This window comes from Melospiza georgiana, chromosome 1 (genome assembly GCF_028018845.1).
Source record: "Melospiza georgiana isolate bMelGeo1 chromosome 1, bMelGeo1.pri, whole genome shotgun sequence".
Classification (NCBI taxonomy): domain Eukaryota; kingdom Metazoa; phylum Chordata; class Aves; order Passeriformes; family Passerellidae; genus Melospiza; species Melospiza georgiana.
In genome coordinates, this window is record NC_080430.1 from 61,416,456 (window position 1) to 61,440,068 (window position 23,613).

At 42.3% G+C, this 23,613-nt stretch overlaps 1 protein-coding gene across 1 annotated transcript in view; it reads right to left on the bottom strand.

Annotated features, from left to right (window-relative positions):
- Positions 1–23,613, bottom strand: part of NFATC1 (nuclear factor of activated T cells 1) — a 109,598-nt gene that overhangs the window by 26,549 nt on the left and 59,436 nt on the right. The window contains exons 7-9 of the mRNA XM_058025065.1: positions 19,297–19,352; positions 17,932–18,064; positions 4,815–5,501 (exon numbers count right to left, since the gene is read on the bottom strand). Of these exons, the coding sequence (XP_057881048.1) occupies positions 4,815–5,501; positions 17,932–18,064; positions 19,297–19,352 (876 nt within the window). The remainder of the gene's footprint in view (positions 1–4,814; positions 5,502–17,931; positions 18,065–19,296; positions 19,353–23,613) is intronic.

The following is a 23,613-nucleotide window of genomic DNA, read 5'->3' on the forward strand; positions in this document are numbered from 1 at the left end:
TATCTAACAGCTTGTGGGAATGCCAGTTACAACCTGAAAAATATTTCTTGGCATCATCCGTCCTGGTGAAATGAAAGACTTGGAGCTCAGTTCCGTGTTTCACACAGGCTACACTAGGTCCAGGAAAGGGAAATGGGGATGAGGAACGTGATTTCAAGTCACCTACAGCATCTCCTGTTGTGAGCCTGGCCAGTTCCCAGCTGCCTGGACATCCGGAAAGCTGTGTAAATTTCCACTCTCCTGCCTCTGGCTTCAAGTTTCTTCTATCACTAAGAAAAGCAGTTAAAATTCTGAAAAATTGCCTGAGTTGCCCTAGTCAACACAAAAGAAGGAGGATTAGTTCAAGAGCAGACTAGCATAGCTTTTGACCCAAGTGCTAGTTAGATAACTGCAGAGACAAGCACATTCAAAATATAAAGATATCAAAGATATAAATTAGGTAAATTTTCACATCTGGTTCAAGGGACCAGGAAGAATTCTCATCAACTTGCAGCTTTCCCAAACTACCCATCTCTTTGGACAATACTAATTCCATTTCACATCTCAAAGGGCTGTATAGCAGACACATCAATACCTAAATACCATGCATTTTCTTAAAAGAAATTACAGCATAAATTTGTACTTAAGAGGTCCCTCAAGCCTGTCTGCCTAATGACTTTCCATGAGCTTTAGCACCCAGCACCCCAAACTCTTCTCAGGTTAGATCTAAAAGGCAAACATCACTTAACCTTCACTGCCTAGGGCAGGAGTGACACAAGGACATGGAGAGTCCCAGCATCACCTACCAGGGTGCCCCAGTGTCATGGCAATATCTGCAGGAGCTCCTGGTGCAGAGGACAGGAGACACTCCCTCTCCCCCTGCAAAGGACCATGGCCTCTCACAGAGGACCGAAAGCAGGCATAAATGTCACAATTTCAACTGCTTTTAATCAAATGTTCCTGTAAAAGCAGCAAAGGTAGTCAGCCATAATCTTTGCTAAGACGCTGAACTCAAAATGATTTGAAAGGGGTGCTGGTATCCAAGCCAGATACCTTTCAGTATCAAGAGCACAGCCATAATATATCAGGTATCACTTTACGGCGCGAGTTTTAAATACATTCTATATGTGGAATCACATATTCACATGCTGAAATGGACAACATATTTAATGAGTAGCCCAGGTGGCTACTGTAGATTTTGATTTAAAATGAGATTGCCAAGACCAGAAATTACTTGCAAAATGGAATTCTCTTCATGTGCTATCTTTATATTACTTCAGCTACGCACCTCTTACCAAAGCAGAAAAATGTCATATAAAGGATCTCTATTTATATAAATTAATTGACTGTTTTTTTCCATACATACTTTGCAATGTAAATGGTCTATATTTGGACATATTCCAGAACTAAACGAATGAATATTACTTTGAACCCATAAGCTGAAACCAAATGATTTCTGCTTATTCTGCTCCAAAATGGCTCTGTGTATATTAGATACATAAATCAAACCTTCCTAAAGTGGCAAACAAGCAACCAAAATTTTATCAGTTATAATCTGGGAAAATCAATTGGATATTTTTTTTTCTGGCAGTCCCCTAAGTATGTTAGATGTCAATACCTCACATTTCTTAAATACTTTTAGATAAAAGTGGATGTAATAAATAGCTACAGGATCCTGTGAAGATATACTTATTAAAATGAGTGATGCTTTGAGAATTTAATTTTTAATGTCATTAAAATATTTCATTAACCAGGGATGAGAAAAAGAGTTGTTATACTCGAAGCAGCATGCAAGGGAAGCAGTTAAGTATACCTGACCTGTCTCTGGCTTTCATATTGTTCACAAGTGCTACAGATATTCCACCCACTCCTCCAACACAAAAAACACTTAGAGGTGGAAATACTAGTAATTAAATATGGTGGTACCTTCAAAAAGCTGCTATTTAAAAAAAAAAATCAGGTACATGGAAAAACGAGTTGCTCCTATTTGGCACAAGCCACTCACCAAAACTCACGGTGGTCCCTTGTTTCACTGTTATGGTCAGAGGTGTGAATGAAACAGTACCAGGCACAGTACCAGGGCTGCTGCATCCATGCTTGGCCTTTTCCCTGATGATCTCAGTGAGCAGCACCCCCTGGGACACCAGATGCAGTCACTGGTGGTTTCCAGGCAGTCACCAGAGTGGCCAAAATGCCCTTTGAGACTGGGAGAGGGTGCCCAGACGTCACCCTTCTGGAACTGACAGGTGAAGGGGATTTTTAACCAAAACAGGATGAGTGCTTAGATAGTTGCTGGGGAGGATAAGATTGCATGAGAAGTGGCTTCAACTCACACTTGCTCTGGCCTATTGGTGGGCCCTTCTGCCACCCAGTGACCTAGCAGCACCCTCGACCCACAGCACCAGGCTTCCTGCCCTGCTCTCAAGGGCTGGATCTAGCTAGGGGACATGGTTCCATGAGCTGACCCGACTGTGTGGATTTTGCTATTTTGGGCAGGCTAATTTTCCATTAGCCTGCTCTGCTGCTCCATAATCAATTGATATGACTTGAAGGAAGCAGCAAGAACACGTGACAGAGCAAGACAGATTGAGGCCACCCTTTCCATAGGAGCCTGCAGTTCCATCAGATTAAATGTAATGTGAAACCCATGTCTGCAGTGGTGGTGAAAACGCTGCCTTCATGAAATGCATATAGCATATACCTAAACAGGCTTCCAGCCTGACTCACAGCTTCATGCTCCTGTGCTGCGTGTCTGAGGCATGCCAGAGCTCTGCATGGTTTGAACAGGGTGTCTTGGCCAGCACAAATCCAACAAGAAACACTTCCTGCCTTTAGCCCCTCGTTCAGATACTGAGACAAATACAAAGAGCGTAGTAGTCCATTCAGCTATACATAGAGTGGATGACCTTTTCTTCAGGCAGTGAGATAAAGTTTAGATAGGAAAAGGCAGCTCATGTGGGTTGAGCTCCATCAGTGTGATCCCTGAGACAACCTAAATATCATTTTAGCCATTTCTGATTGACCTCTTTAGTGGGAACTGGTGGTACTTAATTCATTGAACCACAAAGGCTTGGGCTTCCTCCTAGTATATACCATTATCAGGACTGTCATGTCTTTCTTGGTCTATAGCTGTTGTGGTTAGCCACAGAAGGATTTTGAAAGCCTGCTGAATGCCAAAGGAAAGTCTATCTGGATTTGGCTAGCTGAAGAGATCTCCAAAGTCAACCTCAGATATCAGTGCAGATGTACATGGTAGCTTCTACAATTAGTTTTGATCATCTGTTAGAGGACTGGAGTGCAATGGAACAGAGATGAGGTTAAAGGCAAAACCATTTACACTTTGTCAGTTGGGTCAGCTCATGGAACCACATCCACTAGCTGGATCCAGCCCTTGAGAGTGGGGCAAGAAGCAAAGGCAAAGGCAGCTTTCATGGCTCTGTCTGAGAAGAGGTAGTGGGATTTTTGAGAGGTAAGGCAGGAAGGCTGCCCCTTTCTTGTGGTTTTCTTCAAAAGCAGAGTTTAGGTTTAGAGTTATCTAAACTTAGGGGTTTTTCTCAAACCCCAAATTTTTTTTGTTTGTGTACATTTCTCATATACCTTGTTGAAATCATGCTCCTTGCAGCATAAGTAAGTGATAAAAATGCACACTGTATGAGGAAAACCTTGTCAAAAAGATGTGTTGTGCAAAACTGTTGACCTTATCTCCTAATTAGGGAAAGTTCCCTAGCTCTCTCTATCATGTAAGCAGTAACAACTTCTGTGAAGAAAAATAATTTTCCTGAAGTTAAAAAGCAAAGAGTTGCTACTCAGGCTCCAGAACACTAATTTTGAATCCTAATTCAGTGAGTAGCATGCTGTTTAAAATAGAATGACAAAATGTCCTTTTTTAAAAAAACAAAACAAAACAGTGCAATGAATTGTCCTTAAATTCTCCCTAAAGGACAATAACATTCAGATGTTCCTTGGCACCAAGTAGTTTCAATGCAGCCATTTAAGTGGCATTTCTTTCTTCAATGAGCATGGTATGTTATAAAAAGTTACGTGGCTATTGGAAGGGAATTCCCATCCTGCATTAAGGTAAGGGTCCAGAATACTACTGGGATTCTTAGCAGCAAATGCTCAATCGCAGTTCAGTAAGGTCACATAACCAAATTTCATATTTTCTCTTTTATTACATTCAACTAATAAATATTTGGGTCTTACAGGTTTATCACAGCATTTCAGCTTTTCAGTGCTTAATGTAAAATATATATACATACAGAATCTCACAAAACCAGAGAAAGAAAAAAAAGAAGAAAAGAAAAAGCAGCAGCAAGGCCACAATAAAAATGGGGAAAAAAGGTTCTCCTAAACATCAGATGCAAACAGACTGAAAAGTGATGCCGAAAGATACGCCTCCGTTTTTAATTTGAACCTTCTCAGCTGAAGTAGAGCAGTTTAACATTTATTTTCAGTGAACAGATTTGCACATCAGACATTTCACTGCATTATGAATGGGACAATGTTAAATATGTTTTCACTGCAGTTCCACAGGTCACTGGCATGGGCATAAGCCAAGAACATACAGTTAAGATTATTACAACATAGCTATTGGTCATGCAGCTAGAGCTCTATGCTAACTAACAACATTTAATGCTTAGATAATGGGGTTTCATTACTGCAAATGAAATGAAAGGGCCCTTTCCTGTACAAAGACAACCCAAGCAAAGTCCGCACATTTCCACCAGGCTATTAATGGAACTTCTTCTCCACCAGGATTCAAAAGAAGGGGGGCTTAAGGGAACTCACTGATAGAGCAACATGGTGAACGCAAACCTGTGTCGTGGAGGACTTACCATCATCCAGGTACATCTGGTCCAATTCCTCAGGTTCTCGCTTGATCGTTACAGGAATAGGGGCCAAATTATGATTACTTTCCTCATGCAACTCTGGCAATGACAGTGGTTGGGTTGTTGGAGACTCATTTCTGTGAACCTTCGGCAGTTGCTGCTGCTGTTGACCCATTATGGATGAGTGAGTTGGACTGCAGGACTGCAAATAGGTTGGCTCTTGGGTAACAGATGGAACTGGAGAAGAGGGACTGTTGGGATAGAGTGTTTGTTGATAACCAAGGGGACAGCTACTGCTCAGATGTTGACTCACCTGCGGCTGCAGCATGACGTGAGATGATTGCTCGGGGGGGCTTGGGTGCACAACTATAGACCTTGGCACTTCCTGTATGGTGGGGACACCTCCAGTGGGCTGCTGAAGTCCGAGGTGACTGTGGCCCGGGTTGGGGATGCACTTGTAGGGAGAGGATGAAAGGTCGTGCAGCTTGGGGCTTGCGTTGGGAGAAGGTGACATCATGGCGTTTCTCTGCTGACAGGAGGCGAAGCCGGCCACGAGGCACGAACCAGGATCAGGGGGCATCATGATCTGCTGACTGTAGTACGGTTTAGAGAGAGGGCTTAAGCCTTGGTTCATTGGTCCACAGGTTTGAGCAGGCTCATAGTCATCTGTGGGTTCTGTTTTTATAATTGGAACTGTTAAAAGAAAAAAGGTTTTAAATAAACATGAGTTGCGTATTGGTATGATCAAGTTGGCTTGTGGCTAGGATACCCTTTGCAAAACAAACAACGTTGTGAATAAGACTCTGTGTGTCTTTTGCCTAGTTCTCCCACCCTATAAAAAAAAAATGAATGAGTCATCAGCACAAGAAAGTCACAGCTGGTTCTAATATTGAAAAGGACTATTTTCTTTGGACTCTCCTCCAGCACTAATGTGCTATAAAAATCTATTTGCAAATAGCCGTGCTTCAGTGGAAGCTTTGGACCCAAGGGCTCCATGGATTTGTAGTAATCAAGGCAAGAATTTTAACTTGGATAGACTACTACATTTCTACAGCTACCGATGGCCCATTTGATAAATGTACACGCAGTAAACTGGAGCATAATAAGGTAGAGATGGGGCTTTTAGAGTTCAATGAAAATAAAGTTGCAAAGATACATGACAAAGTGCTATGTACAAGAAGTTTTAAATTATGAAGGTATTTTTTAAAGAGTAGGATCTGATTTGTTCAGTTTTTTACATAATTGCATTTGAGTTTTGCTAATGCCAACTCCTAACAAATGTTAGTCAGTCTCTGGCTACCAAGAAACACTGATTCCTGTTTTAGACCTCTGCTTGCTCTACCCACTGTCCCAAACAATGCCCTAACTGAGCAGTCACATCTCTAAAAACTCCTAGAATGTGGACAGAAATGATTGTCAGTGAGCATCAGCTCAGTGGTGACAAATGCAGAGCTGCTTTCTCCAATCAAGGAAAGATGCTTTGTCAAATTGAGGTGTCTTTTCAACATTTGCTTTCTCTCTCAAATCAAAGAGAGGCGTCTTTGAAGCTTCTCCTACAAGAGATGCAGTATACAGGCAAAACTGACCCACATTCTCTGTCAGGAAAATTACAATAGAGCCAAGCTAGACCATAGATGTATTTTTTTCTAGTCAGATGCACCTCTAATGCATACAACAATCAAGTATGGATGCATGATGGCATTTATCTTCTTTCTAAAAAATTTCTGGTGACACTAGAGAATATTTTTCGTAATATTCTAATACCCAAACCATTATGGCACAAAGTTAATAATAAAACACTTTTCACAACTCAGCTCAGATACATGTGTGTTGCATGAGCATCTCTGATTGTATTTTTATTTGCACGTGTTTTACAAAACACACATTTTTCAGCCATTTATTATGTTTGTGTATGAGTCTTTTTGAGCCTGTATGAGGCTCTGTATGAGATTTTGTTGGTGGTGAATGCACTTCACTACCCTTGTTTTACAGTCCCTGAGCCCCTTGTTAACTTTGTTCCTTTTATGTTCTTTTACATGTAGCTGCTTGCAACACTTGTTTCAAGATTTCTAGCACCCCAGTAAAAACAGGTCTATATATGTAACAGATGCACAGGTGCTGCTCAAGACAAATAGGCTAGGTGTGATGGACTGTCATTGGATTTCTCACAATCTTATTTTCACCAGCTTGGGTGATGCACACTGGCTAGCAGGGCTACTAATGCACTTGGCTAGAGAGAAACAGATTCCATGTTCAGTGACAGCTTGACAAAATCACTATCACACACTTTAGGAAAATGCAAGACCGAAGAAATGCACCTAGATAAACACAGCAACTCAGATATTGTAAGAAAATACCTTTAACAAGTTCTTGAGCTAGCAAATATTCTCACATGTTTTATATTAGGATCACTGTGCTAGCACTAACCACAGCACAGCTGGAAATATGATGGTTGTTGAACACCAAATTTTCCCAATATATCACTGTTATAGAAACACCTGTGCTAAATAATTCCACGCTCAACCACTGGCAATACAACTCCAATAAACCCTGGAGTTGTCTGACTTGTTATAACCCAGGGAAGGATTATAGCCCTGGTGGCAGGCAGGTTGGAGGCTTTATGGAAGACAGGTTCCTGATCTCAGGCTGGCTTTTCATTGTAGCTCTTCTGCAGCACACCATTGCACTTTATTGTCACTTCAGTCTGAGTCTTTTCTTTAAAATAGCAATACCATGGGGTCCATTTGGAGGTCTGGTTAGTGGTCATGAATATTGTAAATTTTTTTGTGTGTGTTGCTACACTGAAATACACATACTACAGCCAATGGAAGACCACCAATAAGTCCTGCTCAGCACAAGGTGAAGGACTGATGGGTGGCAGGAACTGTATTCCACACCTGTTAGTCCAAAATCTCACTTTGAGATGGTGACAGCAGCCAAAGACACTCCTGATGCCTACAAATTCAGATGGAAAACAGAGACTGGTCAGGGCTAGTCAGGGTTGTTTTGCTTGGAACTAATACTTATGGGCATCAGTTTTTTCATGTAATGGGAAACAAATTGTCTTTCAATGGACAAATACTCGATTTACTTATGCTTAGAGCTGCCTGAACTTGTTCAACTGAACTGCTATCATTACCTTTTTTGATGTGTTTTTTCAACACAGTAAAGAAAGTCAGACATGTTCTCTTTCATATATTTTGTTTGTATGCTAATCTCATCATTAGAGTAAGTATCACACCAGAAGACAGAAAAAGTTTTCCTGCTGAAATGGTGAAGGGATTTGTATCTGACTTTTCTGTGTTTTGCCAGCTGCATAGCCATTAACCCTGTGCAGAGTGAGTGTGAGCATCATACAGACTGGGATGGCAGCCACTCAACCCCTTAAAAAAACAGCAAACCTCTTCATGAGGTACAGGTTTGGAGAAAGGAGGTCTGTAAGAATTTTTTTTCCCAAGAAGAAACCATTACTAATGATCCAGATGATCTGGAATCAGACCTGTAGAGCTGAGCATGTCAGAAGAAACGGAAGACATTAACATTCCCCTTCCGGCCAGATCTCAGCTTTAGTATTTTACATGAATAACTGTAGTACTTGACTTGGAGAGGATACAATACCACAAATTGCTGCATTACATCAGTTAATGGCTTGTTTATGCCCATTACCTGCTTCTCCCCAGCCTACGTATCTTCAACAAACAGAGTAACAAAGGCCAAAAATCTTTGCCAATGTTTGGATTTGCAAACTCAACTCAAACTACCTGTGGGTCTGATCTGGTCATTCTGAAAATACTACTATTAATAAATATTAATCAAGTATCAATTCTGATTGTGTCAGAAGTTGGTGTAAACCACCTTACATTTTTTCTTTGAAAGGGCAACTGTTTTTGTCCACTTTTCAACAGACTTTAGAGGGCCCGAAGCAAGAGCTATGGAAATTTCAAGGCACACCTCCCCAAACCAAAGCAGGAACAGCGTGTAACTGTATTCACTGGTTACCCACTTACCATCACAGGGTCTACTGTGTACTCAAACACTGTAATGAGGCTACAAGGAACTAACACATCCTCACCCACTGTCTCACTGACTTCTGGGGGACTGAAACGCTCAGCTGGGGTGGGCAACTGTACCTGACTTTGAACTTGATGCAAACCTTAGTACCCACCTTCACCGTTTTCTCCTAGATAAGAAAATCATAGAATACCCTGACTTGGAAGGGATTCTCAAGGATCAAGTCCAAATCAGGGCTCTGCACAGGAGAACCCTAGGCAGTTCACAGGGGAACCCTCTGCATGAGACAACACAGCAGACAGCCCTGTTCAAAGCCCAGCTTGTGTTACCACTTATCTACTGACTCATGCTTGATGAACTGCCAGTCTTTACAAAACCAAGATTGAAAAAGGGGTTTTAAGCCCTTTTATACATCCCCATGGAGGCATGGTAAGTTAGCTGTCATAACACACATCCACTTCCATCATCACTGACTCCCACAAGTGAGTATTTCAGAGGGAGATGCAACGTGATATAGGCAGCACTGCTAATTTTCTCAGGAATAATATTTAACAGAAAACAGTATTAGCCTAACTTTTAGCCCAAATATTTCAAATCTTGAATGACTTGGTAACACCCTGCCAGCTAAAAGAGACACTCCTAGTCAGTCACACAGCAGGCCTGGCCTGGCAATTAACTGCAAAGCCTCACAGCTGTTCAGAACCTGTGAACACTTTCAGCAGAAAGAGTCACTTCCTAAATCCAGCAGAACCACACCCAACAGCAACAATTATTCTATCTCAGAACTGCTCTGTGGTGCTGAGGTAGCACCCAGTCTTGCAGACTCTCAGCTGGCTACAACAAAAAACTGTGACTGAATTTGTGATACACTGAGATTCACCTATAATTAAGTGCAGCAATGAAGCCAGAATTTGTGAAATTGTAAACACAAAAGATGAGACTCAGAAGCCACATTATTCATTTAAGAGTGCTGAAGGATCTGGCCCTTGCCCTAAAAAGGTAAAAAAGAATGCAAGTTCGGTACAGTGATATTTTTAATGCCTGTTACTTCACAATGCACAAGGTCAGCTGACAGATGGTTTTATACAGTTCTTGATTTTCAATATTAAAATATGACGGAAGTCACTGTTCTAAATTAGTCTGATAAGCAAATTAATTTCAAATTAGTTTTCAATGGTTTGGTGATGCCTTCTTAGACTCTGAACTCATGTCATTATGTCATCTAATTTAATATGAAGTTCTGAGAACCACGCATTGGCAGCAGCCCTAGCTATAAATCAAAGCTTCTTACTCAGAGAGATCAGGGTTATGACATCATACCAAGGCACTGGTGGAAGACAATGGTCCTTCTGTGTGTGTCTGAATCTGGGAGAAATATTTCAGCCAATTCTGCAAGCCCACATTTAAATGAAAGCCCTTTCTAGCAGGTAAAAAGTTAATATATCAAACCTAGAAGAAAAATAATAAATCATGCACATTCAGTAAAAGGAGTCAGAAAGTACTCAGATATAAACTATACATATTTTTTGACAATTTTAACAAGTGTGTGTTTGCTTTTACACTTCAGCAATCCAGATGGGTTTTTAATTTTTTTTTTTTTTTGGGGGGGAGGAATGTTATTAAAATATGTGAACTGAAAAAATAAAATCTTACCAATTAAGCAGATGTTTATCCTGATTAACATTTAACTATCAAATTCCCAATTCCATGTAGTATTATCAGTGTAGACATTTATGGCACTAAAATATATTTATTTTATCTGTAAGTTTGATTGAGCTTATCCAACAAAATAGCTTCCTTTCATGGTGCAGACTATGATGTAGTTCCCTGGCACCTGCACACAGATTTTAGTTAAGAGTATGAAAATCAAAACACTACTTTTTTCATCATGTGCACACACACATTTCTTCAACTTCTGGACTAAATATCTGGCAATTGGTAAGAATTTGGGATGGGACTTTCAAAGAGAGCTGAGGAGTTAGCTATCTAAATCTCCATTACTGAGTTGAGCTCTGAAAGGCCGTTTGTGCCTTTGAAATCCTCCCGTCAGTCAGTTTTGATACTGGCAGCACACCTTCAGAAGACATTGCACTGGCGACCCCAGCTCCTGTCACTGCTTTGCTGCTGGGTGACCAAAGACTAATTAGGGATGTGGACACATCTCCATGGATTTGTGCAAAGACAAAATGCTGGCTGCTGCTGCAGCACTGGCCAGATCCAGCATACTTGAGGCCTCACCCCTTGTTCTGACTGCGGAGCAGCTGGTGCTGGGGAGAGGCAAGGGACTGGCTGCCCTCACAAAACACAATCCCTGCTTCAGTAACACCGAGCAACATGGCTGAGCAGAACTTTCTGAAATGCCCTGCCAACGTACATGCAGCAATGGCAACCTCAGCGACACGGGATGAGCACTCAGTCCCAGGGATCTTGTGAGACAGTCAACTACAGGGACCTGTGCAGATGCTGTCTGTGAACTTGGTGTTTCCCCCAGGCACCTATTAAGCCAAAACACTTTTAAAGGTCAAGCTGCTATCAAGCCTTTGCTTTTAGTTACTAAATCCAGTGCACGGTGACTCAGACACAAAGGAAGCCTCCTGCCATCAAGACACTGCAGGGAGCACATGGGTGTGTGCACCTTTTATCTGCACAAGTATCTGAACGCGCCCTCTCTTACTTGTACACTACTACTGGGGCTACTCATCAGGAGGGCTAACTCTAAAACATGCCTGCCTGCCAGCCCTTTTTGGATTTTGTGTATGGATTTTTACAGGTTCAGATGAATATGTACAGTTTTATACAAGAATGGCTCGGGGAGATGGAAACCTTGTGCATACACCTCACCACATAATCTCGGACAGTGGCATTATCTGATTTGGAAGTGCTTTCCAGCTAACTCATTTGCTAAATGCTTTTCAACAGCTGTTAATCTATTAGGTTATTCTACACATATTTATGAGACAGAAGATTATATACAGGGTATGCTTGTTGCATACCCTGCTAAATCAGGTGGGGAGAACTAGAAGGTAGGTGGAGGGCATTTTGGGTTGTGCTAGTACAGAAAATTATGCATTAGCTTTCTTTCAAAAGAAAGAGATAAAAATTCTTAAAAGTTACAATTTTTCACCAGAACAATTTGTTCAATCCTACAGTGTTGAATAGGAAAATCAAGTCCTGGGATATGCCCACTTGGGCTGCTCTACTGCTGCTTCCAGAGCATGGTGCAGCACCTGGCTCCACTGCTGCCTTCAACTGGACGTTTAACTGTGCACAACACCCACTCTGCACCGGCCAAAGCTTTCTATGTCACCTCTGTCAGATGTTAAAATCCACTGGGCTGAGGTCTGTTTTGATGATGCTACACAATATTACACCACCAGTGCTGACATGCACTGGAAAGCAAGGCAAGGAGTCCTCAAAATGTTCATGCAGAGGAGTTCAATGACCAAAACTACGGGCTGGGTTTTTTTACAGCTGAAGGGGAATATTTGAAAATTGAGATACTGAGAAAATATAACTTTATACACTGGAAGTTAACTGCTAGGGGTGATCATTGCTGATGGTCAGACACAGCCAGGGGCTTCTACAGAGCACTTGTCCACCCCTGCCTTTCACAGGGCAGTCACACAGGTGATGCTTTTTCCTGGCCTTCCAGGTGAAGATGGAGCACCACAGAGAGGCAGTGTTCCTCACATGCCTCTCCACACAGATCAAGACAGACTCTGTGTGCAGGTCAGATGCAGCTGGATGGGCTCTGTCTGACTGCTGAAAATGGATGTCACCTGGATGAAGTGTGGGCAATGCACAAAGTGTGGGCAGCACCAGTGGGCACCCAGCACCTGAGGATGTAATGCTGGTGAGTGCAACACGAGCCTCCTCTGCTCCTCCACAGACTTCCCATGGCTCCTGGATGGGAGTGGAGGGGCTGATACACCCAGTGATGATGAACTTTGTGATTGTCATAAATGAGAACAGGACTCTGACAAAATCTCACCTGCTTTTAGTTACTCTGCTAAATATCAAAATTACCAATCAGCCACTGAGTAGCCAAAATGAAATAAACTGTGTCAGTGTACAGTGTAAAAATGAGTAACTGTGATTCCTATTATCACCTAAAATAAAAGTCCTCTGGGGCCAACCATTAACCCCGTCCCCTCTGTTGACCTGTCCTGCCATGTGCTGGCTTTGCAGCAGTCCACATGCTCCTGGGGATGAAAACACCTCCAGCAGGTCTGAGGCTCCAGGCCTGACTCAGCCACGCTCCGTCCCCTTGTTGAGGCACTGCTGAGGTTGTATTGCACCAGGCACAGGTTATGGTCCCTGCACGACACAGGCCCTGCATTGGCCCTGCTCCCCCAGCAGCCCCCAAGCCACCACCGTTTGCATAAAGGACTAGGCTGATAATTTTGCCAACCTCAAGCAGGAAACTTCAACAAATACCGAGAGGTGAGAGGTGTCAGGAGATAATCAGCACAAGCCACATGCTGTGTCACATCAGAGTGGCAACACTGTGCATCCTCATTTCTGCTAAGGGGCTGATGTCATCTTTGAACTTAGGGAGTGAGGTGTGGGCGGAAGGGCTGAGGTGAAACAGAGGCATGGCTGCTCAATGCAGCCATAAGCAAAGTGTTGCTGCACCCATCTGTATGGTGGGCAGGGGATAATTTTAGAGCAGAGGCAGTAAGTCAGGAGAATGCTGACAATATGCTGTGGGCAGCACACACCCTTTCCAGACGTACACCAAGGGGTGGTCCTGAAAGGAGTGGGGAGTTGGACTTAATGATCCTTATGGGTCCCTTCCAACTTGAGATATCCTACGATTCTATTCTACAATGTTAAGAGCTTCACTTCTGCGCTGCTGGGCTGTAAACTACAACACTGAGGCACATCTAGTCACCACAGGCAGGCTCTCACCCACAGATTCAAAGGACTTCCACCAAGTCACTGTGGCCAGGTTTTCAGAGAAGCGCAACATCTTGAAGACTTGTGCAGATGACTGCAGGGAGGCAAAGGAGCTGCAGAAAAGCTCTATCTGTGAGTGAAGGCTATGCAGTTGGAAATCTGACCCTGTGGGTAGTGAAACTCATCTCAAAGTAAAAGTTAACCAGAATATCAACACCATTTTAATAAATACCAGAAGCAATTAAATGATCTTTTAATAATGCTTTGACAATTACGAAGCCTGACAGAAACAGAAACTGGAAATACTTTATCATCAACTCTTTGCAAAAGCGTATTTTTCATTCCAGTAGAAGAAAACATCAATTCTCCTTTTTCCTTTTTATTAAATATTTCCTGGACAAACTAGCCTGTCTTTAGTTAGTCAAATATCACTACTTTATAAATAAAATTCAAAGAAAAACTTTCCTGTGTTCAACATTCTTGATGTCAATACTTGTTGGATAACAGAAAACATAGAGAGTACTCACTCCTATCTGCAAAAATAAGTTCTTGATCACATTTCCTCTATTTTTTTGTACCTACTTAAAAGAAATCTAAACAGACAGAAATCTAATCCTTATCATTCATTGTTTAAAGTCTTCTGAGCAGGAGAAGTCCTTCAGCTTTCTTAGATGAAAACACAGGATTTAGAATCCCAGCATACACGCCTGTGTTCTTCTTCAGATACTCCGGGTTAGTTTAACCCTGAAACGTGGTTTTCCAAAATGTTCTGCCACACGTAATGGAGCTGCAGAGCCCCCTGCACGGAGCCACAGCAGTGGAGGCACTTTAAAAGCTGAACATCCAAAGGCTCTGCTCAGAATCCTGACTGCAGTGTCTGGTCCAGAGCCTTTCTCCTCAAATTTTGATGGGATGTGGCAATGCAAAATGCATCAGTACTTACCATATGAGCTGCAGGAATTCACCTGTGCCAGAATGGTATGGAAACTACTTATATTTCTGTGCCAGGCATGTCTGTGGAGGAGTCTCCAAGGGCCTACAAGCCTGCAGCCTCCAGGACAAAACTGACATGCAATTGCTCAGTGATATGGATCATTGAAGTAACACTAAAAAAATGACATTACAGTCATTTCTGTACAATATAAGCTAATACAGCATTCATGAGTTGCTCAAATTCAGCAGAACAGTAAATCAAAATTTCAATTAAAAGTGGATTATGAGTACTTAGGTTTACAGTCTATCCCAAGCCAAAGACTTAAGCAAGCCCGTTGTCAAGATCTTGGCTCCTTTTGCAAAGCATCTACTTTCTGTTTTGCTTTGTTATTTAAACTTTTCATTTACAGAGTAGTAAGATTTCAATTTTTACAGCAGTTTTTTTTTATTTTTGAAGCAGAAACTCATCTTCACCAAGTAAGTCCCTGCTCTGCCAAACACTTGATCTAACAGAGGGAAGGTACAATCCTGCCACATCTCTGCAGCATGGGAGAAGCCCTGAGATGGTGAAATAACACTGCTGGAGATGGCAGCTTGTGCTGGCTGCACGTCACAGAGCTGAACTCCATGGAGATGCTATAGGACCATCCATGGGAGGTGGGATGAGTGAGGTCACGTGTCCCTGGATCCACTGGCTGTTTTCCCCTAGGGAATGAGGAGAAATAGGAGCTACAGGAAAAACCCCCTACAGCCCCACAGTGGGGGTGGGAGCTGCACAGCGAGCCCATGGCTCTCCCACTGCTCTGCATGTGCCCACACCCACCCCAGGAGCACAGCCAGGAGGTTCACATAACATTCAGGCTTTAGTCCACATTTGGTATTTTGCTTTGGCACAGTCCAGTTGAGCTGTAAAATATATGTCTGATGTGCATCATGGAGCTTTTAAAAGCTCCTTCACACAGAAATACCTGCAAAACTACAGTAGGCACTGAAATGCAGCATTTGATTAGTCCTAAAGCACAGAAGATTAAGAAGCAGTTTACAGGATACTGTCTCATTTGTGTAAAACCACATCTTACACTTCATGATCACTCTGACATTCGCTTGTCAAAACCCTCCACCTTCTTTATTTGTGGGATTTGTTTAAACAACAAACACAGTGTTACCTGGGCCAAAATCATGCTTATCTCCTCTGCATTTTTTTACATTGATCACCCAGTGGTTCTTGACTTAGGTAATTTTTTCTGCATGAGCTAAACTTTGGTTTTCTACAATGCCTTGAAGCAGTAAAAGAATGTTGTGACTGAAATCAAATGAAGCCTAAAATGACTCCTAGAAATACAGCAGCATGAATGACTGATTCAATTACTGTACGTGGTTTCTAAATACACAGCAGAGGTGATTGTATCTATCTTTGAAAGGCATGATGGCAAAAATACCAGCCACAGAAGGGTTTGCCCTTACGGCTGTAACACAGGCATTACAACACATGCTTATTAAAAACATACTATACTATTAATTCTGATGATTGCAGAAGCACATTCACTTTTACCACTGCTATGGGTGAGGCTGCAAAGAATGCAACGTGTTTTTCAATTACCTACATGCACATATACATATGTATTAAGAGAATGTGAATGGAGAACCAAATAGGAATGGAAAGAATATTTACTAGGAATACTGCTTTCCTTTATCCTACCCTGCTGTTACATTTTTTCTTTCAGGTTTCCTCACACAGAAATGAAAAGATTTCACTTGAATTTAAATTGGTGCAGCAGACTAAACAAGATTCCTAATGTTTTCAACAATTACCATAATTAAAGATGCCTTTGCAGAATAAAGCCTAGGCTGGTTCCCTGTTGTCACTAAGTCTGCTGTCACTAGTATGTATTCTCATCTCTTCGCATCAAATGTTCCAAACACAGAATAGTGATAGCATAAACCAACTCTGCAGGAGTGCACACTATTCCCAGGGTTTAGAATACAATGGTAAAAAAAGGCCTATGTAAAGGCTGGAGGGAAGATGCTGCCTAATAAACAGCAGCTAAGAAGAGGCCTGAATCTGAAATATTTATGAGGGTAACTTGGGTGACAAGGCAATACCTGATTGCCTCTACAACTGATTTTTGTTGCTGAAAAGTGTTGTGGAAGAGAATAACAACTCTTTTTCTTTCCAATTTAAGAGATGAACAGTTTTTAAATGTACAGACATCCCCACTGGGAATGAAGTTTGCATAAGCAGGCTGATTCAGTGAAGCACAGCTACACAGAACATATGCAATAAGCACTCCGTTGCCAGGTCAGGTTTCCTGTATTTTTAATTTAAGTCCCAATAAAAGTGCATGCATGCTAACTGGGTGAAATTGCAAATGTGTATTTTATAGGATTTCACTTACAAAAAGTTAGCATGTCTCTTCAAGTCATGTGATGTGACTTGAATATTGCTTTGTTGGTATTTCCCACAGAAGGATTATTTTCACTTGGAAAGAAAAGCAAAGCTTCATAATTTTTTTCTAATTCCTTTTGTTCCCAAACAACAACAACAATTGCTTTCTTTTCCTACTTTCCCCCAAAGAGTGCTCTTGGTAAAAAAAGCCATTTCAAATAATAATTTAAAAAAACCCCTAAATTTACTAGCTATTAAAATCTTCATACAAGCCTGCTTGGAATTCAGCTACCATGAGTGACTTTATTGTCACTTCACAGCTACCAATATAAGCTCAAAAAAAAAAAAAAATGGTCACACATTTCTGAACATTTCGCATCCACGAAGCATTTTACATGGAGCACTCTGATCTCTACCCATGTTGTCCATCTCAGTTTTCACCCCGTGCAAGGCAGCAAGATGCGAGATGACTGCAAGGGGAATCCACACACCACCTCTAGTTCAGAGCCCAGCATGCTTAAAATACTGTGGTGTGAATTTAGAAATGTTATTTGAATGCAATTTACCCTCTGGGGTTAGAAAGTCAGTCCAAGGGTTGACCATAGCTTAGCAGAGAGCTCAGTGCCTTCACAAACGTCTGAGTTTGTGCTGTGGCTCTTCAGCTCCCAAAAGCAGAAGTCCTTGTTTCAACAGGTCTCTGCCACCGATGCAAATGGAAACAATCTGCAGTCTCTTTTGTGGGCAGCAGAGACAAAAGCAGCTCTCCTGGACTTATTCTCACTCTCATAGCACCAGGTATATTTCCAAAATATTCGAATTACTAAAGAATTATTAGAATAATGTATGATCATTATCTCACTTTTACTAGCAGAGATAAGGAATTTGTTTTGTTACCATTAGCAGGAAGATAGGTGAAAAGCTGGTACTGGCTCCTCTTTCTTTTCCCGTTGCAGACATAGAAGTTGACCTGAACAGGGCTGGTAATTCTCTGATTGCGGAAAGGTGGTATCTCAACCAACAATGAATTCTGCAAAAGCAACAAATCAGAAAGTCAAGGCACAACTAAGGCAGTCTAGCTGTACAGTAGTATTGAAAAGTTAACCCCAAGAAGGAAGAGGAACACTCTCTGAAGGGACACTGGTGGGCTTTGTGGGCAAGGACGGCTTCCCACCAACCCCAGCGTCCTTGCCAAGGACTCTAGAAGTAGGGAAATTATTTTAGCATGGCTAAGATCTTTACAAAATCACTAGCGCTCCCTTCTTCCCTTTGGACAGCAAATATGATACTGCATATGGACAAGGCTCTATCCAGCTTGCCTCTGTCAAGAATCTGGGACCACAATCAAATTGTGGTTTCCAACTCAGCAGGAGAAAGCACAACGCCTCGGTTGGCAGGTCATCCCTGATGTATCTGAACCTAACAGTATTTCCCTTGAAAGGCATCAGGACAGAATTACTCAAATAGTTCAATTTTCCACAGTGAAATATATTTTTATATAAGAATCCAGGGAGTTCTAAGCACGCTAGCTTCTGTGCATGGGAGAGTCACTGCTGCAAGCACATCTAGTGCAACATGAAAAAGGGCTGGTGAATGTGTAGATGCTCTTCCACTGCCAGAAACCAAATACTCCAGCATGGGGCTAAGGAATGACTTAGCTTCTAGGGCATCAGCTCAGAGATATGCACAGTGAATCTGCTATGACCATCAAAACCTCCCTTGGCACTTTTTGAAAGAGTAACGGGGAATTCTCTTTGCATTTGGCCTGAATTCAGCTGAGATCTTTAAATTGTTTGCCTGCAATTTTGCAAGTATTGCATATTCCTGCAGACGTGGAATAGTGGACGTACTTCCCACTTGGAGTCATGGCTGAGAGAGCCACACTTCTCCAATGTGGATCTCCTGTGAGGGGACTCATGTTTCTCCTGCTGAAGATAGAGGAAAGCCAAGGAAAATGATCAGAAATTGCTTTGGGAGCAGTGGAAAGAACTGACCCAGCAAGACAAAAGACGAGCAGATGGAACTGGCCCATCCCGGACAATGAAAAAATATTTTCCAAATGGTCTCTCCTACTTTTGGGATAGCTTCCAGCAAAGGCTTTTTTACCCCATGCTCACGTTAAAGAAAGATTTCCAGGAGGGGAGGCCTAAGTACTTGTTCTGTTTCAGTGCCAAAGCCTTGGAAATCCCTCTTTAGTAACAATGCTGGAGAAGGCAATATATATTTTTCATCTTGATGTTAAAATATTTAAGGCAGACTTACTGGCTTGCACATTTCTTTGTCGGTTTTGGCTTCCATTTCCCACACATGGTGACCATCTAAAAGACAAAAGAAAAAGATATCTAGTTCTTTCCTTTCTTCCTTTCCCAAGCCAAGAAAGGAACGACTTTCACAAAAACAATCTCTTTGAAGGGGCACTGCACATGTGAAAAGGAGCTCTCACAACGCATTGCCCAAAGCGTTGCCCACCTTAGAGACCATCTGGGTCACCTGTGACAGGAGCCCCTTCAGCTTTTCTGAAGGGAAGAACCACAATTCAGAGTGCATAATATCATGATGGGGGGAGCCATTGGGAGTTTGCTCTGCCACTAGACTGGACAAAATATGCAACTGTTCTACATCTCAATTTGCTGAACTTTCAGACCACAATACTTCTACTTATTACACCTTTTGAACACTACCTAAGCTGTAAGTCATATTCAATATTAATACTAAACAATACAAAAAGAAAGGTAGCATTAAGGAAGCTAGTCAGCCATGCAGGATTTCATTTTAATATACTCCTAGTCTGGCTTGTCATAATTCTGCTACTTGGGTCAAAAGGCAAGGCCACAGGCTTGGAAACACAGCTTTAGACTCCATTTTGAAGTTGTTCTTGTTCAGCTACAGTAGTCCCACTTCTGGAGCTGCTTTTAGTGGTGTGTTGGGTCCTCCAAATCTACCAAATTTCTGTTTTCCAGCAAACACAGATTTAAGCCACAACTATACCTTTTTCTGGGAACGTGTCTTTTGAAAGAAACTGGCTTTGTCTGGTCATTTTTCCTGCACATTACTGATACAGAAATCACTGGAAAACAAGGTGGGCTTTAATTTCCTTGCATCTTGAGACCTCAATAGGAAAGAAACACGAAAACTAATACAGAATGTAAGGTTTCCATTCTGCAGTCCTGGAAAAACACAAATGAAAGGCCATAAGCAGACTGGATAAGCTGGATAAGCTGGACGGTGGAGACACATGCAGCTTCACAAGTCCCACCACTGTCAGATGTTACTGAAACGAAGGGGAAACGGAAACTTACGTCATCTCTTTTGTACATTTATTGCAGCACTGGGACATGCAAATGCAAATATTAGTTATTTTGAACTTCATCTCATGGATGTGGGCTTGCCTTAGAAAAACAGCCCTCTGAAAGGTAAAAGAGTGAATGGTACTTTTTCTTTTCTCTTCGCTTTCATGGCCAGGATGAAGGTGACGCATTTAGAACTGCCTGATTTATTACAAATGTCTGTAAATAATATTTTTGTGTACAGCTGTCCTACTGTGAAAGGAATGCTGCTGAGGGACTATCCCTGGCGATTGTTTTAATATCCAAAACCTCTTTCTCTTAAATGTATGGAAAGAAGTACAACATGAAGGCTGCAGCACAAATTCCACAGTGAATTTGGCAGGTCTTCCCATAGGAAAACAATTAGCAGATCTACCCTCAGTTTCTTGCTACATTTTAACTTGTGATGCTGGAAGAGGAATCCCTTTAATTGGTACTGCCACATTCAGCTGCAGGGAGAGCAGGAGCAGCCAGACTTGAGAGTCTCAGTGCTTGAGCCTCCTTAGCGATGCCTTTGGAGAGTGCCAGAATTGAAGTAGGCTCCTTGGGAGGACTGGTGATCACTTCACAATTTATCCAACAGATGCTTCCCCTGGGCTGTCAGTAGAAAACCCTGACCAAAATTCAGCAAGCCAGGACACATCCCATGTCTGGGAGAAGCCTCCTTTATGTCCAGCCTCTGTAGCACTCCCTCCCTGCCCCTAATTAATCCAATCAGCTACAAAAGAAACGCAACGCTGTGACACTATCGCACTATCGCACATTTTGTGAAGTGTAATAACTTCTGCTTTGGAAGGGGTTTGCTGGGCCATTTTTTTTAAAAACCTACAGACGTCCAGACTAGTAGTTAACATGTGTTCAATTTGCCTTTGTAAATGGATTACCAGAAGTTCAGGTTTTTTGCTATGTTTAATTTGTGCTTTGCAAGAGGAATGATCTGATTCAGGTTTCTGGTTTTTATTTCCTGCCGATACTTCAGGAAAATTCAAAATGACTCCATCTCCAGCTATTCTTTCAATTATTTCATGCAGCACTCCCTTTATGCATTTTTAAAATTTTTATGATGACAAAAGGAGTTTGTTCAGAAATATTTTAGATGCTGTAATCCAAACTATTAGAAAAATAAAAAATCCAGAGCCGTGGCTTGTCTTTGGAAGCTAGGAAGAACAATACGGGTTTTGCTCCAAGAAATTCCCACGGGACTGTCCAGACCATCGGCAACCGAGGGGAAAGGGAAGAGAAGGAAGAAGTAGGGAATAGACAACTCATTAACAGCTAGTGACATTTTATTAAAAAAAACACAGGGAGCAAAAGTTGTTATGAAGCAAGAGACCAAAAAAAAAAAAAAAAAAAGAAAAAAAGACAATTCCTCATATTACGTCTGGTGAACCAAGAGGGAAATCTCAACGCCCACGGACTGGGACCAGCTCCAGGAGGGAAACCTTAGACCACTACGTCAACCTTTTACAGTAAACATGTTTTGCAGGTTTAAACAGTTCAGCTGAAATTAAAAAAAGAAAAAAGTAAAATAAAAGGAATAATGGCTTTGGAATGGTTTGTGGGAGCCCTAAGCCTCAAGATAGTCCATCTGTGCCGGAGAAAATGGCTTTGCCCTAGTGCCCATCCGCCGGGGAGCCTGGCGAGCAGGCGGGATGCCGCCTCCTGTCAGCGTGTGCTGGAGGAGTGAGGGCTGCTCGCCCACAAAAGTTTCCATTGTACGCCTGCCACATCTGCAGCAACGCGCCTGGTCTGGGCCCGAGGCAACTCCCTCCTGGCCGCCAGCCAACCCAAGTACACCAAAGCAATTTATACCTTTCCAAAATGCAAATAATTCAAATTACAGACATAACACAAAGCTGAAGCAGACACATTTCAGGCATTCCCGTTAAAGTTTGCTCTCTGGAATTACCGTACCCAAATGGGCAGTTGTTATACAGGGAGGGGGGGCGATGGAGTCAGGAGAGGAAGGAGAGGAGGAGGCACGAAGGAAAACGGAGAAAACGTCTTTTCCAAAGGTCTTATTTCATTCCCTTTCATTTCACTATTTACTTTTACGAAGTAATAAGAAGTGTCTTCTCCAAACCAAATGCCTGGCTTTGTTTTGGTGTTTTGAAGATTTATAGTGCAATATTTTCAAGAGAAAGACAGTTCTTTATATAGCTAAAAAGTTGGGTCAAGGTATTATACTGATTTCTTTCATTTTGTGAGGGGCTTTTTTACCAAATGGAAATAAACCCAAAACATCCATGCACGGAACGGCAGGGCAGAAGCCCTGCAGAGTCCCTGGTAGAGTGCCCTGCTCCCTCACTGCCAGCAGAACAGCCATTAACCCGACAGAGTCACGGCTTCAAGGAGGAACCACGCATGGGCTGGATGAATGATCCTCAAATCCCTCCTCCTCCAAAGAGACAGTGGCAGTGCTGGGGAAGGAGAAGCTGCTCTCACCCGCTCTGCACAGGCTGGAGGCTGTGCTGACAGGTGGCCATCAGCACTACTGCCAGCTAAGACACCAGGCTGGTCAGGAAGCCTGACATTTACAGACCCATCCCTGTTATTTATAGCCATCCCTGCTTCGCCACCATCCGCTTCTGCCTTGTTTTCTTCGTTGCTGTGAAACTCGAAGCACCTGGGATTGCTAATGATGAAAATGCTGTGAACCCACATGTTATGAGGGTGGATTTTCAGCTCTGCAAGGCATAAACACCCTGTTTTAACATGGGGTAGCTGAACAGTGAATGGACCTTTGTAGCCTGCTCTTATCGGCTGCTCGCTCCAGCGCTGAAGGAAACTGCGCACAAGTCCAGAAGTAAAAATACTCTAATTCATCAGGGAATTCCCTGCAGTATGAGTCACCAAGCGGCTTCCCCACCACACCCAGCTACAAGATTTCCACATAAAAAAGCACTGTAAAGGTCTGTTTTAACACAGAAGCACGGCTGAAAAGTAGTTGTGTAAATCTAGCAGATTCAGTTATTCACCCATAGAGCCTTGCAGACCATGGCATACAAATTTTCCTCATGGAAGAGCAACACAAAGAGCTGTAAAGACTTTCCAAAGACATTTTTGTAGCATCTTCCCCACATCACTGCCCATTCAGAGAGATCCCCTGGGGTTTCTAGGGCTGGATTTACCTTTGCGTCTCAGGGAACTCCAACCATAGTGTCAGAGGTTCGCAAGCTCAAAACAATCAAACCACCAGCTTAACTTTCCAAAACGATGGATTGCAGAAAGGGGGGAAGAATATACAAATGCA